At 42.3% G+C, this 15,851-nt stretch overlaps 2 protein-coding genes across 4 annotated transcripts in view; one reads left to right on the top strand and one right to left on the bottom strand.

Annotated features, from left to right (window-relative positions):
* Positions 1 to 779: 779 nt before the first annotated feature.
* On the bottom strand, positions 780 to 14,979 carry LOC129188656 (sialoadhesin-like). 2 transcript variants are annotated; one of them, XM_054789499.1, is made up of 11 exons: positions 14,211 to 14,979; positions 12,349 to 12,556; positions 11,785 to 12,242; positions 9,230 to 9,472; positions 8,269 to 8,307; positions 7,697 to 8,002; positions 5,259 to 5,561; positions 4,915 to 5,178; positions 4,800 to 4,841; positions 2,006 to 2,075; positions 780 to 1,547 (listed from the first exon to the last, which is right to left on the bottom strand). In XM_054789499.1, the coding sequence occupies exons 4-11, from the start codon at positions 9,258 to 9,260 to the stop codon at positions 1,400 to 1,402; spliced, it is 1,203 nt and encodes a 400-aa protein (XP_054645474.1). In that variant the 5' UTR covers positions 9,261 to 9,472; positions 11,785 to 12,242; positions 12,349 to 12,556; positions 14,211 to 14,979; the 3' UTR covers positions 780 to 1,399. The 2 variants fall into 2 exon arrangements, with proteins under 2 accessions (XP_054645474.1, XP_054645475.1); XM_054789500.1 differs by lacking the exons at positions 11,785 to 12,242; positions 12,349 to 12,556; positions 14,211 to 14,979 and adding an exon at positions 9,825 to 10,176.
* LOC129188654 (capping protein, Arp2/3 and myosin-I linker protein 3-like) overlaps positions 13,057 to 15,851 on the top strand; it is a 40,221-nt gene continuing 37,426 nt past the window's right edge. For both annotated transcript variants that reach the window (XM_054789495.1, XM_054789494.1), the window contains exons 1-2: positions 13,057 to 13,295; positions 14,429 to 14,523. In XM_054789495.1, the coding sequence (XP_054645470.1) occupies positions 13,238 to 13,295; positions 14,429 to 14,523 (153 nt within the window). In that variant the 5' untranslated portion in view covers positions 13,057 to 13,237. The remainder of the gene's footprint in view (positions 13,296 to 14,428; positions 14,524 to 15,851) is intronic.

Raw genomic sequence — 15,851 nt, 5'->3', positions numbered from 1 at the left:
AATTCTAGTTCTTACTTTTAGAGCGGCGCATGGTCAGGTCCCTTTTTACAGTGATCTGATTCAGCCCTATACCCCCGTTCGCACTCTGAGGTCTGTGGATCAGAAACTACTGATGGTTCCACATACTCGTTTCCGGACCAGAAGAGACCGATCTTTCCAGGCTGTTGCTTCGAGGCTTTGGAATCATCTTCCTCTCTTTCTGCATTCATTAGACTCTGTTGATGATTTAAAATCCCAACTTAAATGTTTATTTGTTAAAGCTTTCTGATTGGGCTGATGTGACTGTGTTGTTTTATTTGTGATTTTTAAAATGATTGTCAAGCACTTTGTGACTTTGTCTGTGAAAGGTGCTACATAAGTCAATTTTACTTACTTGCTTACTTACTTACTGTTCTGCTTGTGCTGAAGGCTCATTTCCAACTCCTCGTGACGCTCAGTGCTCCTCCACTAGATAGCAGAATGTCATGAGCTTTGGGTAGTGACCGAAAGGACAAGACTGCAGGTACAAGTGGCCCAAATGAGTTTTCTCCGTAGGGTGGCTGGGCTCTCCGTTAGAGATAAGGTGAGAAGCACTGTCATCCGGGAGAAGCTCGAAGTCGAACCGCTGCTCCTCCGCATTGAGAGGAGCCAGGTGAGATGGCTCGGGCATCTGCTCAGGATGCCTGCCGGACGCCTCCTTAGGGAGGTGTTCAGGGAACATCCGACTGGTAGGAGGCCTCAGGGAAGACCCTGGACACATTGGAGAGACGATGTCTCTCAACTGGCCTAAGAACGCCTCGGGATCTGCCGGGATGAGTTGGACGAAGTAGCCGGGAGACAGAAGTTTGGGCTTCCCTGCTTAGGCTTCTGCCCCCACGACTTGACCCCGTATAAGCGGAAGAAGATGGATGGATAAAGCACTGTTTTAAACAGCAATAAATTAGACAGTGATACTCCAGTGCTGTGTTTTACATATTTTTTTTCAACCAACAATGCTTTTCTCTTGTTAAGGGGTACTTGGCTGAAATACATATTCTTCAGGGGGTTGGTTGAAGATAGATACTTTATTTATCTCCAAGATTCCAAGATTAAGAGACTCAAGGAGGCGAGGCGAGCTGACAAGCACATTGAGTGGGAAAAGATGTAAAACGCACACTGCCAACCAACAAGGATGCACGGCAACACAAAGACAAGAATCCATACTGGACATACTGTATATAACAAATATGAAGTAAATGTGTTTTATGCAAAAATGTCACACACAAATTCAGACTGCTGAGTCTTTGAAATGAAATCATTTAAACTGCCATTTAGCTTGTTGGTGCATATTTGACAAATCAAAGGATTACTACAGTATGCTACATAGACTTGTACTGTAAATGCTCAGCTGCTTATCCATAATAGAGGTGAGAGAGAACCTTCATGTGTGCGAGAGTAGATTGGACATCTCCATCCAGGACAGATCCCATTGTACCTCTGTTACATCCTGCTTGGTGGCTGGAAGCGCCGTCGCTGGAGATTCCTCACCAGAAGGCGTCCAACAGCTCTGGGTGTAGATCATCTTGTACCTTCACATGAAACGACAAAATGATTGTCAGTCCCTCAAATGCCTTTTGTCTCCCAGTGAGAACTCGGATGTCTTATATCAGGGGTGTCCAAACTTTTTCCAACGAGCACCGCATACAGAAAACTAAAGCATGTGGCGGCCACTGTGATACATTATGTACATTAAAGGTGCTAAAACTAGGCTGCATGGTGGCCTAGTGGTTAGCATGGACTCAGACAATGAATGAATATGTGAAGGTGCTTAAACCAATCCAATGTAGGTCAATATATGGTCAGCTGTCTGAATAAAACATCCACATCTTAGCCTAGTGTCATAGGTGACATAGCAAATTAATGTTATATCTAATAATATATCTCATTAAAAATGACTCAATTTTATTTTTACAATATGTTGAGGGCCAATAAAAACGAGCTATGCCCACACTTTGGACACCCAGCATGTCTTTGAAAGGCCACCTACTTGAAGTAATGAATTAGCCAGATAGCCACCAGGATGAAGAGGATACAAACGCATGAACCAATCCAATATCCTGTTGAGAAAAAACACTCATATTTGTTTAAATACAGGTAGTCCTCAGGTTACAAACAAGTTCTGTTCCTAGACTGTGATGTAAGTCGAGTTTTTAAGTCGAATCTTATACCTAATTTAACTCCTAAGTCACTCACGCTGTACACATAATGCATGAAATACAAATAAAATAGAGTAATAAAAATACAACATACAATAATTAAATGAAACCGGAATAAAAAAAGAGAATTCCTTACTTTTATCCCCGTGGTTTTCTTGCACACTGGGCGGGTGTTACAAAACGTGAGAGACAGGCTTATTGGGAGGAGGAAATTTCAATAATGAGACTACTATGCCGTTATCACTGTCCTTTCTATAGGAGCAGAGCCTTTCACATGTTCAAGAACACCATCTTTATCCTCCATGATGTTTGCTACATTTCAGCAGCTTGTACCACGCATGCAACCAAGATTGCTTTATCCACTGAGTGTATTTCAATTTTACTTTCACGCGCTACCCCAGACAAGTCTTGGGTAGCCTTGGGAGTCATAATGGAGGTTTAACCTAAATAGTTAACTAAAAAGAAGGAAAGTGACATTCTCCTTCCTCGGTGTAGCGACGCTTTTATCCGCCAGTGCGCCAATGTATTCATCCGGTTTCACATTACTTTGCCGTGACCAAGTAACTACTTTATTTTATCTTGTACAGTATTAACGGCAGTGCATACGTAACTACGAAAACGCCGTAAACCGGAGACCGCCTGTATGTACTAGGGCAGAGGTCTCTTTTATCCTCCTGCTGTGGCTCCAGCTGGTTTATGCTTCTGTGTAGTCACTAAGCAGTCACTTCTGACGCCGTCCTGAGCATTTCAAAGTTCTGTGTTCAGAGTTGAGCATGTGCCAAGCAATTCTGCACCAAAGTGCTAGAGGCAGTGTTGAGTCGGTGAGAAACCACGCTGGTCAAAAATTTCGCTTGTTAGCTTCCTTTGTCGCTAATGAACAATGACAAGCAACATGGAGAGTGGTAGTGGAACTGAAACATTTTTATTGTGAAAGCTGATCCGAAATCAGTAAAATATTACAAGATAAAGTAATACTTTTGCAAGATCTATGTGAAGCTACAGGACACACTTCCAGTCATGGCTTGCCTTCACATCGTAAAAATAATCCCTTACCGCACAAATGTAGCGGTATAAAGTGATACTGTAACTACAGGAACCAGTTTTCGATTCCATGATGGTTATTCGGTTCATCTTTTGAAAATAAAACGCTAACATCCGGTTCGAGCTTGTGTTGCTGGAAAGATATCTCTTTGAGTAGTGGTACTCGAAAGGAGCCAGTACATCAGATTCTTTCACTTGTGTGCACCGCTTGTGCTATAAGTAAACAGTCATATCAGAAACTCAACATCTGCTCTGAACATGGAACTTTTGCAAGATCTCGCAAAAATCCTTTTTTTTTTTACCCGTTTTTTTTTTTGAAAAGTTGTGGAAGTTTTCCGATTTAAGATACGAGAGAGAGGTAGCTGTGCCTAGCAGTATCCCCCTATGACCTCTACATCGACGAGGAAAAGCAGCCGCTTCACCCTTCTCAGCTTGAGAGACCGAGGGGGTATACGGCGAAAGTAGCTCCACAAACCCAGGCTGGGTATGCTGGAGCCTATCCCAGCTGACTTCGGGCGTGAGGCGGGGTACACCGTGGACTGGTCGCCAGCCAATCGCAGGGCACATATAGACAAACATTCACGCTCAAATTCATACCTATGGACAACTAATCGCCAATTAAACTAACATGCATGTTTTTGGAGTGTGGGAGGAAACCAACACATGCACGGGGATAACATGCAAACTCTGCACAGAGATGCCCAACAGAGAATTGAACCCAGGTCTTCCGTGGCCAACATGGTAACACATGCCCGAATGCGCAAGTTAACACTGATTATTATAAAAACTATACCCTACTAGTCTTTTCATTTATCAACACTCAAAATTGCACAACTTTGACATATTAACACTTATCCATTTAAAAAATATATACATTGGAGCAACAACTTTTGTTTTTAATGCTATAAGTTGACAAAATATTTGAATCTGTATCTCGTGACCACTAGATGGCAGTGTTTTGTGTGTGACGTGTTTTGTGGAGACTTCCCCCCCCCCTTTTTATAATAAAACAAGTGTTTTAGAGTGTTTATTCAGAGTGTTTATTCCTCCAGCAAATATTGGAATATAAGAAGACTAACAGGCTTAGTGTTCACGCAAGGACGGCAATGACATTTACATCAGCTAACATTAATTTTTAGTATTTTATATTGCATTTTATTTCTGGTGCTTGCGTGAGCATATCTAGCGTATTCCCTCATCTGAAAATCGATCTCACTTAGAGATGGATAATATCATCAGGGGATGCTCTTTTCTTAATTTTTTTTCCCCATGTCCCCTCGAGAAACTCATAGGTTCGAAATAAATGGTGAAGCCATCTCTGAATTAGTTAAATAGTGAAACAGCGGCACTTTCATAGCTGATTTTAAGTATGGGATGACCTTTAAGAAACACCACCAGGTGTGGCTCATCACTCCGCCAGGAGGAACAATTTGGTGGAACCGGGCCCAAATGGCTCTTTTGATGCTGAAGGTTGCTGACTACTGTGCAGTAGGGTCAAAGTATTATAGTGCAAACTAAAAGTGAAGCGATGTAGTGTGAAGCAATGGCCATAACCCAAGCTAACAATGGTCAAAGTCAGTTTACCAGGATTGGAGCCAGCTGACAAATCGGCAGATAATGAGTGGCCTAAAACACACAACAGTAAGCTTTTAGTGACTAACTTGCAACACAAAAAAAAACACAACAATGTATGGCTTACGTCTAACTGATAACCAGCTCTCTGCGCTCTCCAGCTTTCTGTCCTGAGAAGCACACTTGTAGAAGCCTTGGTGCGCCTCTGTCACATTCGCTATGGTCAGCTTTATGTCTCTACCAGGACTGGAAGAACTGGTAGTGCACATTTCAATACCATTCCTGAAAAATGTGCTTTTAGTGTGGTTGCCTCTCCAGTAGTGACAGGATAAGACGGCACTACTCCCCTGTGGTACAGCAAAGGCAGGAGTCCTCATAATGACCGGACCAGCTGCGGGACACAGACACGATGAAAGACTACAGTAAGATGTGTTACGTGTTATGCTGTGTTCCCATCTTTACAAGACTCACAGCTTACGGTGATGTGGACGGCCTTGCTGCGGCCTTCAGCATCCTCGCACCAGTACAGCCCGGCATGCCTCCTCGCGGCAGAGAGGACACAGGTGCCAGATCTGGCTGCACCAATAGAGCCCTCCAGCGGTGAACATGCAGCAGTCTTGGAGTCATAGGTCCTTGTTCCGTGGCTGGGGGAGGTTTGCCTCAGCACCCAAGATGAGGAACTTGTCTGAGGCTCAGGGCACCGGATGGTGAAGGTGTCACCAATGAACATGTGACGTGTGCTTGGTGTCAGAGTGAGTGAGGGAAGAAGTAGCTCTGAGGCAGACACAAAGAATTAAAGCAACAAATCAATTAAATGCTCATGAACCAAGGATCATCACAGGCCATTTTGATACTTCTAATTCAGTTTTTTAATTTTATGTCAGCTTTGTGTTGTAGGTGACAAAGCATATTATTGTATCAAAATATCAGCCTTTTCTCATTGCATTAAGCATTTTTACTCTTTGTTTTTTATCTTTTTCTTGGACCCCCCAAGTTTGCAAGAAAAAAAAAAACTGTAAATCATACGAAAATAACGCCAAGAAATTCTACGGTAATATCCATGACAAGAACATGTTGTAACTGCCGTATTACAATAAAAATGTGTAACGTTACAAGAGTAAAGTTGTAACATTACAAGAAAAAGAGATATTGCTGTAACATTATGAGAACAAAATAGTCACAAGAGCATACTGTAAATGTATACCAAGATGAGGACTGTGCAGAATTATAGCTACATAATGTTCAAACATATCAGCATGATGTAGTACATCGCTGCAAACTACAACTACAACAAACATTTTGTTGAATTTATCCCTCTCTGACAATGTCAATGTATTATCTTATTTGTAAAGTGGTTGCAGTGCTGTGGGTGGCACAGGACATACAGTATACAATACATACAGCCGTACGTACAGCGTGAGTCTGTCAAATCATTAACTACTGTATTTAAATGTATGTTTGCACTGGACTAAGTGATCTTTAGCTTCTATATACAGTGACCAACATGGCAAATGTGCAGCAACATTCAAACGCTCCAAACAGAATCACATCCAAAACACAATGCAAAATAAAATGCAAGTTCAAATAACAAAACAGAAGTTAGCCCGGGCACCAGGAGAGCCACACCAGAGGGATGTGCGTCTTTCAAATATATTCAAGAAAGCTGGCTGACTTTTGAAGGGGCGGAATGAAAAGGTACATTTTTCTTTATGTCTCTGTTCAACACCTGGGTGTAATATTCTACAATATTATAGAGACTAGGAAGAAAGAAGAGAGAGGGACATGAAGTTGTTCATTGTTCAGTGTGAGATTTATAAACAAATAAGTTTAATGATTGTGTTGTGCATTGAGAGTGTTTTAAGCTAAGGATTTTATTTATTTTTTTATTTGTGTGCTAAATGACAGCCGCTCTTATGTTGTACTGTGACTTATCAGCTATGAGCCTGTACTTTGTTTCTTGACTGGATGCACTGACTAGTACAGGGGTCACCAGCGTTTTTCCTTGTGAGAGCTACTTTTACAAAATGAAAATGGCCAAGAGCTACTCATTTTTGTAACATTTTCAGAGCTTATTTTAAACCCAAACAAAGCAAATATGCTTGTTTTACCAGAACATTAACAAAATGCTGGTGTCCACAACTCTCATTTTGTATTTCAGAATGCATTTCTTTCAACAGTTCTTTCATTATTAACTGAAAAGCTGAATGAAAAGCAGGCTTGCGGGCACCTCATGTGGTCGTGGGGGGCTACCTGGTGCCCGTGGGCACCACGTTGGTGACCCCTGAACTAGTATATGTGCAGTTGAAATATGAGCCACTGGGTTTTTTTTAGCAACAATTTTGTCAAGCATGTGTTTTAAAGGTTTGTGTGTGTGTTTTTGGCATCATTTTTCTTTTGCATTTGTTTTTTGAGCTTGCCGAGTATGCGATTGCGGCATTTATAATTATCAGCATTTTCCTGTTGCGTTTGTTTTATGGTGTTTTGTGTGGGTTTGGTTTTGATCATTTCTGTGTTTGGAGGGTTTTCAGACGTTTTTATTTTTAGCCGTATGGCGCCTCCCAGAGGAGGATAATGTGATAAGCTCGTGGCCAGGACAGGAGTGCTCCTTTCATTCATCTAGTTTCACAGTTATCTTCAAGAACAGGACATTTTGAGTTGTGTCCCTGTCCAAACAAATTCTTAGACACTAAAAATGATATATTTAAAATGGTATAGTGTGTCGCAACGGCCATGAGAAAATTAAGTAGTAAAATTGTACAGTGCACAGGTCAATATGCGTGATTATGCTTTGCTGATAGGCAAGACCTCAGAGCATGCAGTCCATTGCACAGTGACTGTTACTATGCCTGATATAACATAAACATGCAAAGGTTTTGTTTCAAATCTGATGCCACTGTTCTCCTACTCACCAGACACACTCAGCGTGGTGGGTCCACTCAGGAGCACCACGGTGCCGTTGCTGTCGGAACGCTCGGCCCGACACCAGTAACTCCCTGCATCCTCCCACGTCACAGCCGTGATTGAGTAGCTGCCTCCAGAGACCATGTGCCGTGGGTTCTCTTGAGTCTTCTGGACTGTGTCGGGTTTGTGCCGGAACCAGCGGTAGCGCCACACGAAAGTGGAGTTCGACGCCACCGTGCACTGCAACAGCACGCACTCCTCGAGGAAGACCTCTGACCCCGGCGGCCACACGGATACGCTGACCTTCAAGTCTTCTGGTTTGAAAGTAGACTTGTTTTTATGGTGTTATTTTGCGAATGGTGAGAAACAATCAATCACTCATACTAATGTCTGTGTAACTGATGGGGGCATGGGTTTTACTGTAGATTGTATCATTTTTTTCCCCATGCTCCTAGAGCAGGGGTGTCCAAAGTGCATGTTGCAATGTATTGCTATAGGCATAACAGGCCTCAGATCATTTTGTCATTTCAAATAACTCTCTTTTCTGACGGACTTTCAATTAATGTGTCATTGTGTTTACCTTTAGATGCTGTAGCTGGAAGCACAAATGCTGCTACACCTGAAATAGAAGGAACTTATTTTACACATACAGTCTCAGCTTGGTCTTTTACAAAAAAACAGGCTGCATAGTGTGTAATGTGCTTTGCTGCCAGTCAAGCATAAAATGAATAAGACTGTTAATGACCTTCTATACAGGGGCACACTATAATGTTGCTGCTAGACTGATGTAACACAGCACTTCTCACTCGTTAAGCTAAATTTACAGTCTCTTTGTCCCCATGGGAACGCAAAGAATGTGCATGCACTCTGTGTTTTGCTGTTACACACACACACAAACCCACATACAGCACGCGATTCATTAATTAAATCATTTCCATTCACAAGAGAAATGCATAGTTGTAGACAATAACAGAGCATTCAATTAGCTAGGTTACAACATGGCAACCGGAACCGGAAGTTACTGTACATTGCCCATCTGTGATGTCAGTGGTTGTCTCAAAAATGAACACAATTAGTTTTACAATTATAGTTTAGGAATATGCCAAAGGAAACGGATAAATGAACTGATGATCTCCTAAGGCCACACCCTCCCTCAGTACACACATGCACATCACCTGGTATGCTTCAACCCAATAGGCATTCAAGTTTATTCAGCTTGGGGTTGGAAAATATGCATAAAAATGACAATATGGTCAAAATACTAATTTGCCTAATAATTGTGCACACAGTGTAATGAATTTGCTCACCACTAGACCACTGTGACAATTTGCATACCCCTGGGGTACCCCACTTTGGGAAGCTGTAGAGGGACATGAATGTACCGTAATGTATTTCCCTGATTCCACATTTCCCTGCAGTGGGATACTAACAGTGGCAAGAGTTTTAGATAAGTCATCAAAAAGCATTTGTTTCTCAAGCAATTATTACACACACAAACAAATAATGTTCATGATGTAAATACTGTCGATAGACGTACTCACCAAACAGTGACGACATGAGGATGATGTTCATTCCTTCCAGCGTTTTGGGATCTATTTCACCAAAAAAAAAAAAAAAAGTTAACACTGTACAGTATATATACAGTACACTATGTTTTTTTTATCGCTAATTTGTCTTGTCCGACTCGCGTGTTTCAATTTTTGGAGTCGTGGCATCAGTCTCGGGAGCGACAGTGGACAGTCACAGCAGACAGAGATGGTCATCTTGGTGGAGACATTTCCTTCCTGTGACAAACAGACGGAGCCTCACGTAACAAAAACAGAGCCTCACAACCACTTTTCAAGTAAAAGGACATGTCATCAGAACATATTGCCTCGGTTACTTAGTTCTGTCTGTACAGTATTCTGTAATACCAACTTTAATTATTTGGCTTTTGTACAATATTACACTTCAATTTAAATACATAATTTGGTTAATATAATGATTTCTATATTCATTAATTCAATATCTAGTTAAGGCACATTATAACAGTTCAACGACAGCTGTGAACCTCCAGCTTAGCAAGCGGGAGCTAAGTCCAGACAGGGTCAAATGAATGTAATATTACAAAGAGAATATACACTTAAGACATCTTACATTCAAACTATGTCACATAAAACCATCCCAGTATCACATTTATGATTACAATTGACCGCAACCTAGACTACTAATCACTGCTAACATGTCAGCATACACTTGTGTTTTGCATTATAGCCGTTATCAGCAGTAGCATTAATAATATTCCACATCTGGATATTAAAAAAAAGCACACTTTTTTGCCCAAACAATGAACAGCTTTGATGTTTTAGGCAAGAGTTGTGAAAGTTTCATCCAGTGGCTGGCGTCGAGAAAGGGAGCTCACCTGATGGTGATTGGACCCCAATGCAGAGAAGGCTACATACAAAAACAAAATACAAACTAAAACTAGCGGGGGAAGTCACACTAACCAGAGAACAAAAAGCGCTGCTGGCAAAAGCCAAGCAGGAACAGAAGTTAACATACACTCAACAAAAATATAAACGCAACACTTTTGTTTTTTGCTCGCATTTTTTATGAGATGATCTCAAAGATCTAAAACCTTTTTCACATACACAATATCACCATTTCTCTCTCAAATATTGTTCCCAAATCTGTCTAAATCTGTGATAGTGAGCACTTCTCCTTTGCTGAGATAATCCATCCCACCTCACAGGTGTGCCATATCAAGATGCTGATTAGACACCATGATTAGTGCACAGGTGTGCCTTAGACTGCCCACAATAAAAGGCCACTGAAGTGTGCAGTTTTGTTTTATTGGGGGGGGGCACCAAACACGCTGTCTGCCATCTGCCCTGAACAGTGTAAACCAGGATTCATCCTTGAAGAGAACACCTCTCCAACGTGCCAGATGCCATCGAATGTGAGCATTTGCCCACTCAAGTCGGTTACGACGACGAACTGGAGTCAGGTCGAGACCCCGATAAGGACGACGAGCATGCAGATGAGCTTCCCTGAGAGGGTTTGAGAGAGTTTGTGCAGAAATTCTTTGATTATGCAAACTGATTGTTTCAGCAGCTGTCCGAGTGGCTGGTCTCAGACGATCTTGGAGGTGAACATGCTGGATGTGGAGGTCCTGGGCTGGTGTGGTTACACGTGGTCTGCGGTTGTGAGGCTGGTTGGATGTACTGCCAAATTCTCTGAAACGCCTTTGGAGACGGCTTATGGTAGAGAAATGAACATTCAATACACGAGCAACAGCTCTGGTTGACATTCCTGCTGTCAGCATGCCAATTGCACACTCCCTCAAATCTTGCGACATCTGTGGCATTGTGCTGTGTGATAAAACCGCACATTTCAGAGTGGCCTTTTGTTGTGGGCAGTCTAAGGCACACCTGTGCACTAATCATGGTGTCTAATCAGCATCTTGATATGGCACACCTGTGAGGTGGGATGGATTATCTCAGCAAAGGGGAAGTGCTCACTATCACAGATTTAGAAACAATATTTGAGGGAAATGGTGATATTGTGTATGTGGAAAAGGTTTGAGATCTTTGAGTTCATCTCATAAAAAATGGGAGTGTTGCGTTTATATTTTTGTTGAGTGTAAATTTTAACAGAGTAAAAATACAAAAAGCTAACCAAAAATGCAAGATAACAAAAGGAGAAAGCTAAGCAGAACAAATTACCCAAAATGCTAGTAGAGCAAGTGTACAGAAAGTAGCTACACACATGGAAGCACAACACAAAGCAATGGTTGAGCAGAGAATGAACGAAGTCAAGGTAACAATCTGGCAACAGGTGAGTCTCCCAGCATGGCTTATGAAAGCCTGATCATGATTGCCTTCAGGTGTGCTCAGGTGGTCACAGGCTTGAGGCGGGACACGTAGAAGACCAGGTGCAACTTGAGTGACGGCGGCAGCTTGAGCTTCATCGAGGGGGAGTTGATGACAGAATCGATGACATAAGGTCCCACAAACCAAAACTTCTTGCTGGTACCTGAGAGCCTCCTGAGAGGTAAATAGCGGATACCCGCTTCAAGATTGTTGATACCTGAAGGCAGATTTAAAGGGTGACATACCTGTAGCCAAACAAGTGAGTTGTGGGCACACTCAACCCAAGAGAGGTGGGAGGAGCAGGAAGAAGGGTGTCGGTGACATACGCAACGATGCGCCGCTTCGAAGTCCTGATTCGCTTTCTCTGTCTGGCCGTTGGTCTGGGGGTGGTAACCAGAAGATAGACTGGCCGAAGCACCAACGCGCTGCAGAAGGTCTTCCACACCAAGTCTATCGGTATGCCGTGAATGCGGAACACATGTCTCACCAGCAGTTGGGCTGTCTCCAGGGACGACGGCAATTTAGGCACAGCAATGAAGTGTGCCATCTTGGAGAACCGATCGACCACATTAAGGATGACCGTGTTGCCACGAGAATGGGGAAGGCCAGTAATAAAGTCCAGTGTGTGATGTGAGACCAAGGGAGAGAAGGGATGAGCAGCGGCCCCAGGAGCCCAGCAGGCGGACGATGAGACGACTTGCTCCTGGTGCAGACAGAGATAGAAAAGTCAAAACGAGTCAAGAATAGGGACCATCGTGTCTGGCGTGAATTGAATCTTTGCGCTGTGCTGTGCTCTTGTGATCGGTTACCACCAGGAATGGAAGGGCCGCGCCCTCCAACCAATGCCTCCAACCCTGCAACGTGAAAACGATGGCCAGCAGCTCCCTATTTCCCAAGTCGTAGTTACCCTCAGCAGAGGTTCTGCGACGCAAGAAGAATGCACATGGGTGAGCTTCTGGTCCACTGGGAAACCCTGGGACAGGACCACTCCCACTCTTGTATCTGACACGTCCACTTCTACAACACATTGCAAAGCGGGATCAGGATTAGATAGTACTGGAGCAGTAGTAAATAGTACTTTTAGCTTAGCGAATGCTGTCTCCGCTTCTGGGGTCCCTACAAAAGGTACTTTAGTGGATGTAAGCCTTGTAACAGGTTTGGCCTTGCTGCTAAAATTGCGGATAAACCGTCTGTAAAATCTGTCTCTTCATTGACACATAGCATGTATTTAAAAAAAATAAAAAATACAGTACAGTGTTTTTTTTCTTTTGGTAGATTGTAGCAAAACCATCATGAGAGAAAAAAAATAGATTCTTCAAAATGATCAAATTATATTTCAGATTTTAATCAATTAATGGACAACTGAATAAACGTGTTCATGTTTTACTTATTTATTTGGTTTCTCCAAATTAAATTTGTCAACTTTTTACGTTTAAAACGTAAATACTCTCCCACAGGTGACCCCGCCCCTCCCTCCTCCCTTCCTGTCTCCCTCCCTCTTTACGTCCTCTCCTCCCTCACATCCATTCTCCCAGCATCCATAGGTTTTCTTCCAGGAAGCGAGGATGCTCTGCAGGAATGCCTGCAAGACAGACCATTGTTTTTGTGTGTGACTGAGGTGGGGAGCTAGAAGGGAGGGTGAAGAAGAAGAAGAGGGTGGCTACATACGACGAAGAAGAAGGACTGCGAGCTGCAGCCATGGCCGCGAAAGAGATCACCGCTTTCGGCTTCGTGTGTGTGAACAAGGACATGACAGGTGGGTCTTGTAGTCCGCCTTGCTGCGGACTCGAACCTCCTGCTTGGAGTGCCCGCTTCTCTCAAGCGACCGAACACACGCAGTTGTTGTCATGGCATCCTTTTTTTCTGTGCATGCATGCTTGTGCAGAATGCACGGAGGGAAATATGGTCCTTAACATGCAGGTTCTTTCAAATAACATCTGCATTGGCCTGAATTGAGGGGAAGAAATCACGGGTGCATGGTTTTTAGGCAATATGGAGGTGATTTATTCATATATATATATATACTGTATATGAGTGTGTGTGTTAGTTTTTGTTTTTTCTTCTTAATCCACGCCAGTAAGCCACCATATGAAGGAGGAGGAGTGGTTGTTGTGGTGGTGGTGGTGAGGGGGCCCTGAGGCAGATGTTCAATGCATCTGGTCAGCAATAATACCTGAGCAACGCCCAAAAGTGTTGTAAATTCGGAGTATTTTGTGTTTTCTAATGACCACTCATGCTGTGTTAATTAGTCCTAATGGCTCTTTTAGTGAGGATTTAACCAAGCACCTCTTAATTTAAGTCCTGGGTAGGCTTAGTAGGGCTGCTCCCAGTCTACCCTAGGTTCCGGAGTGCTGCAGGCCGGCACAAGGTCATCTATACTTGATTTTTTTTTGTAATTTTTTTAATGGAGCAACATCACTGCCACATGCCAATTTTTGTCAACAAAATTTTCGAAAAGAGGACTTTATTCATCATATTTTAGATTTTGAATATAAAACACAGAAGAAGGGAGATTAAATAAATTCTGCATCTTCCTACACCTTTTCAGAGTCTGTTAAATTGTGCAAATGTAAACATGTGATGTTCCTCAGTGTACCTTTTTCAGCATGTCCGGAACAAATAAACCATTACCATTACCATAATTTACTGCAGTAAAAATAGAAAGCAGCACCTCACTGTTGATGATGAAAGCAGCTCAAGAGTAAGACATCTCTCCTCCTTTCTGTCTCTGCTGAGCGTTGCACATGTACAATCCATTCAAAGGCCAGCCTGGTAACAAATGATATCAAGTTGAGTTCACAAACATTGATGGGTCACATTGCATTGCATTGCATCACGGCAATGTGCTAAAAAGCCATTACTAAAATTACATCTCTCTTTCATCCACAGAAAGCATCAGGAAGATTATTGAGATGTCGTCCATCAAGTTCATTTGTGGAATTAAGCTGGACACCAAGGGTGGTAAAACAGAGGACCGAATTTTGGTAAGTTTGCAACCATCACAGGAGTAATATAGATGGGAAGATACTGTACCTTACTTCCTTCTCATGGAGCTGGATTGTGATTTTTATAGTTAAAGTCTGGATTGTTTGCTCACTTCAGCAGTGTTTCCCCTTACCTGTCCAGTCCGCTTCAGCTCGCCGCGGTAGAGTTTGTAACTGTAAATCCAGGGATGCCATCTACTTAGTCGTGACTTTGGCCAGAGACATAAGGAGAATGGGCGATAAAAGAACTTACCACAGTTTGTTGACATTGTTTTCCTTCTTTTGTGCATATTTTTATTTTTATTCTAGTTTATACTCTTATCTAACAGCTGCTGTGGTAACTTTGCTGTATGTCTTGACTGCCATGACAATAAAGTTTTCATACATGCGCACATTTTTCTTCCTGCGACTAACAAGCTAAAAAAATTAAATGGGTGTATTTTATTAGTTGCTGTGGTAGATTTATTTTGACGCTTACTCTGCACTGAACAGGAAGTCACTGTGTGCACATTTTAATGTAACCAGACAGTCGTATATTTATTTATTATTATTTGTTTCAAGGTGCTCAGCGATAATGACCATGAACAGATCTCTTTTTTACAGAAATGACCCCTCAACATCAACTTAAATGAATACTATTATCTTAAAAACACATATTTTTGTTTGTCTTTTGGGCTCTCGTCCACACACTAATGCAAGTTTTTGTTCTTTAAAACTGAGCTTTTGGAAAACTCAAGAGTGAAGAGTTTAAAAAACGCAGACTCGGCATTTGTGCATGGATGAGTAAAACTGAGCTTTTTGGTTTGTGACATAATAAATGTCACATTATCTCGTGTTTTTTAACCTTATTTAACAACAGAACATGAAGTTATTGTCTTACAGGTGTTGGTTTCATTTTGTGTGTGCCTTATAACACAATTTTTTGATAAACTACTGGATATTCGTGTTTGCGTGGACACGGCCTTAAGCGGGCACTTTTTAGTAATAAAAGGGTGATGAGTTGGGTGACATAGAGAGACTGTTGATATAAGCGGGACCGTTTTAAGCAGGTTCCACTGCAGTACAACAAGGAATTATGGAAACCACGCCACCTTGAATGCTAACAAACAACAGCAATGGAGGAGGGGTCTGTTGGCCACAGTAAGGAGACATTTTATCCAAGAGGAGACTGAGGGCAGCAAGAAAACGGAATGCTGAAGTAAGAATGCTGGAGTATAGAATACTGCAGTATAAGTACGTAGTATAAAGAGGGAGTGTCGGTAGGTTTTCTCGGTGCGTGGATGACTCTCAGCCCTACCATGGAATCAGTGGAGAGGGCTGAGGGGTTC

This window comes from Dunckerocampus dactyliophorus, chromosome 10 (genome assembly GCF_027744805.1).
Source record: "Dunckerocampus dactyliophorus isolate RoL2022-P2 chromosome 10, RoL_Ddac_1.1, whole genome shotgun sequence".
NCBI lineage: Eukaryota > Metazoa > Chordata > Actinopteri > Syngnathiformes > Syngnathidae > Dunckerocampus > Dunckerocampus dactyliophorus.
Note: the sequence above shows the minus strand (reverse complement) of the source record. Positions and strands in the feature narration are given on the sequence as shown.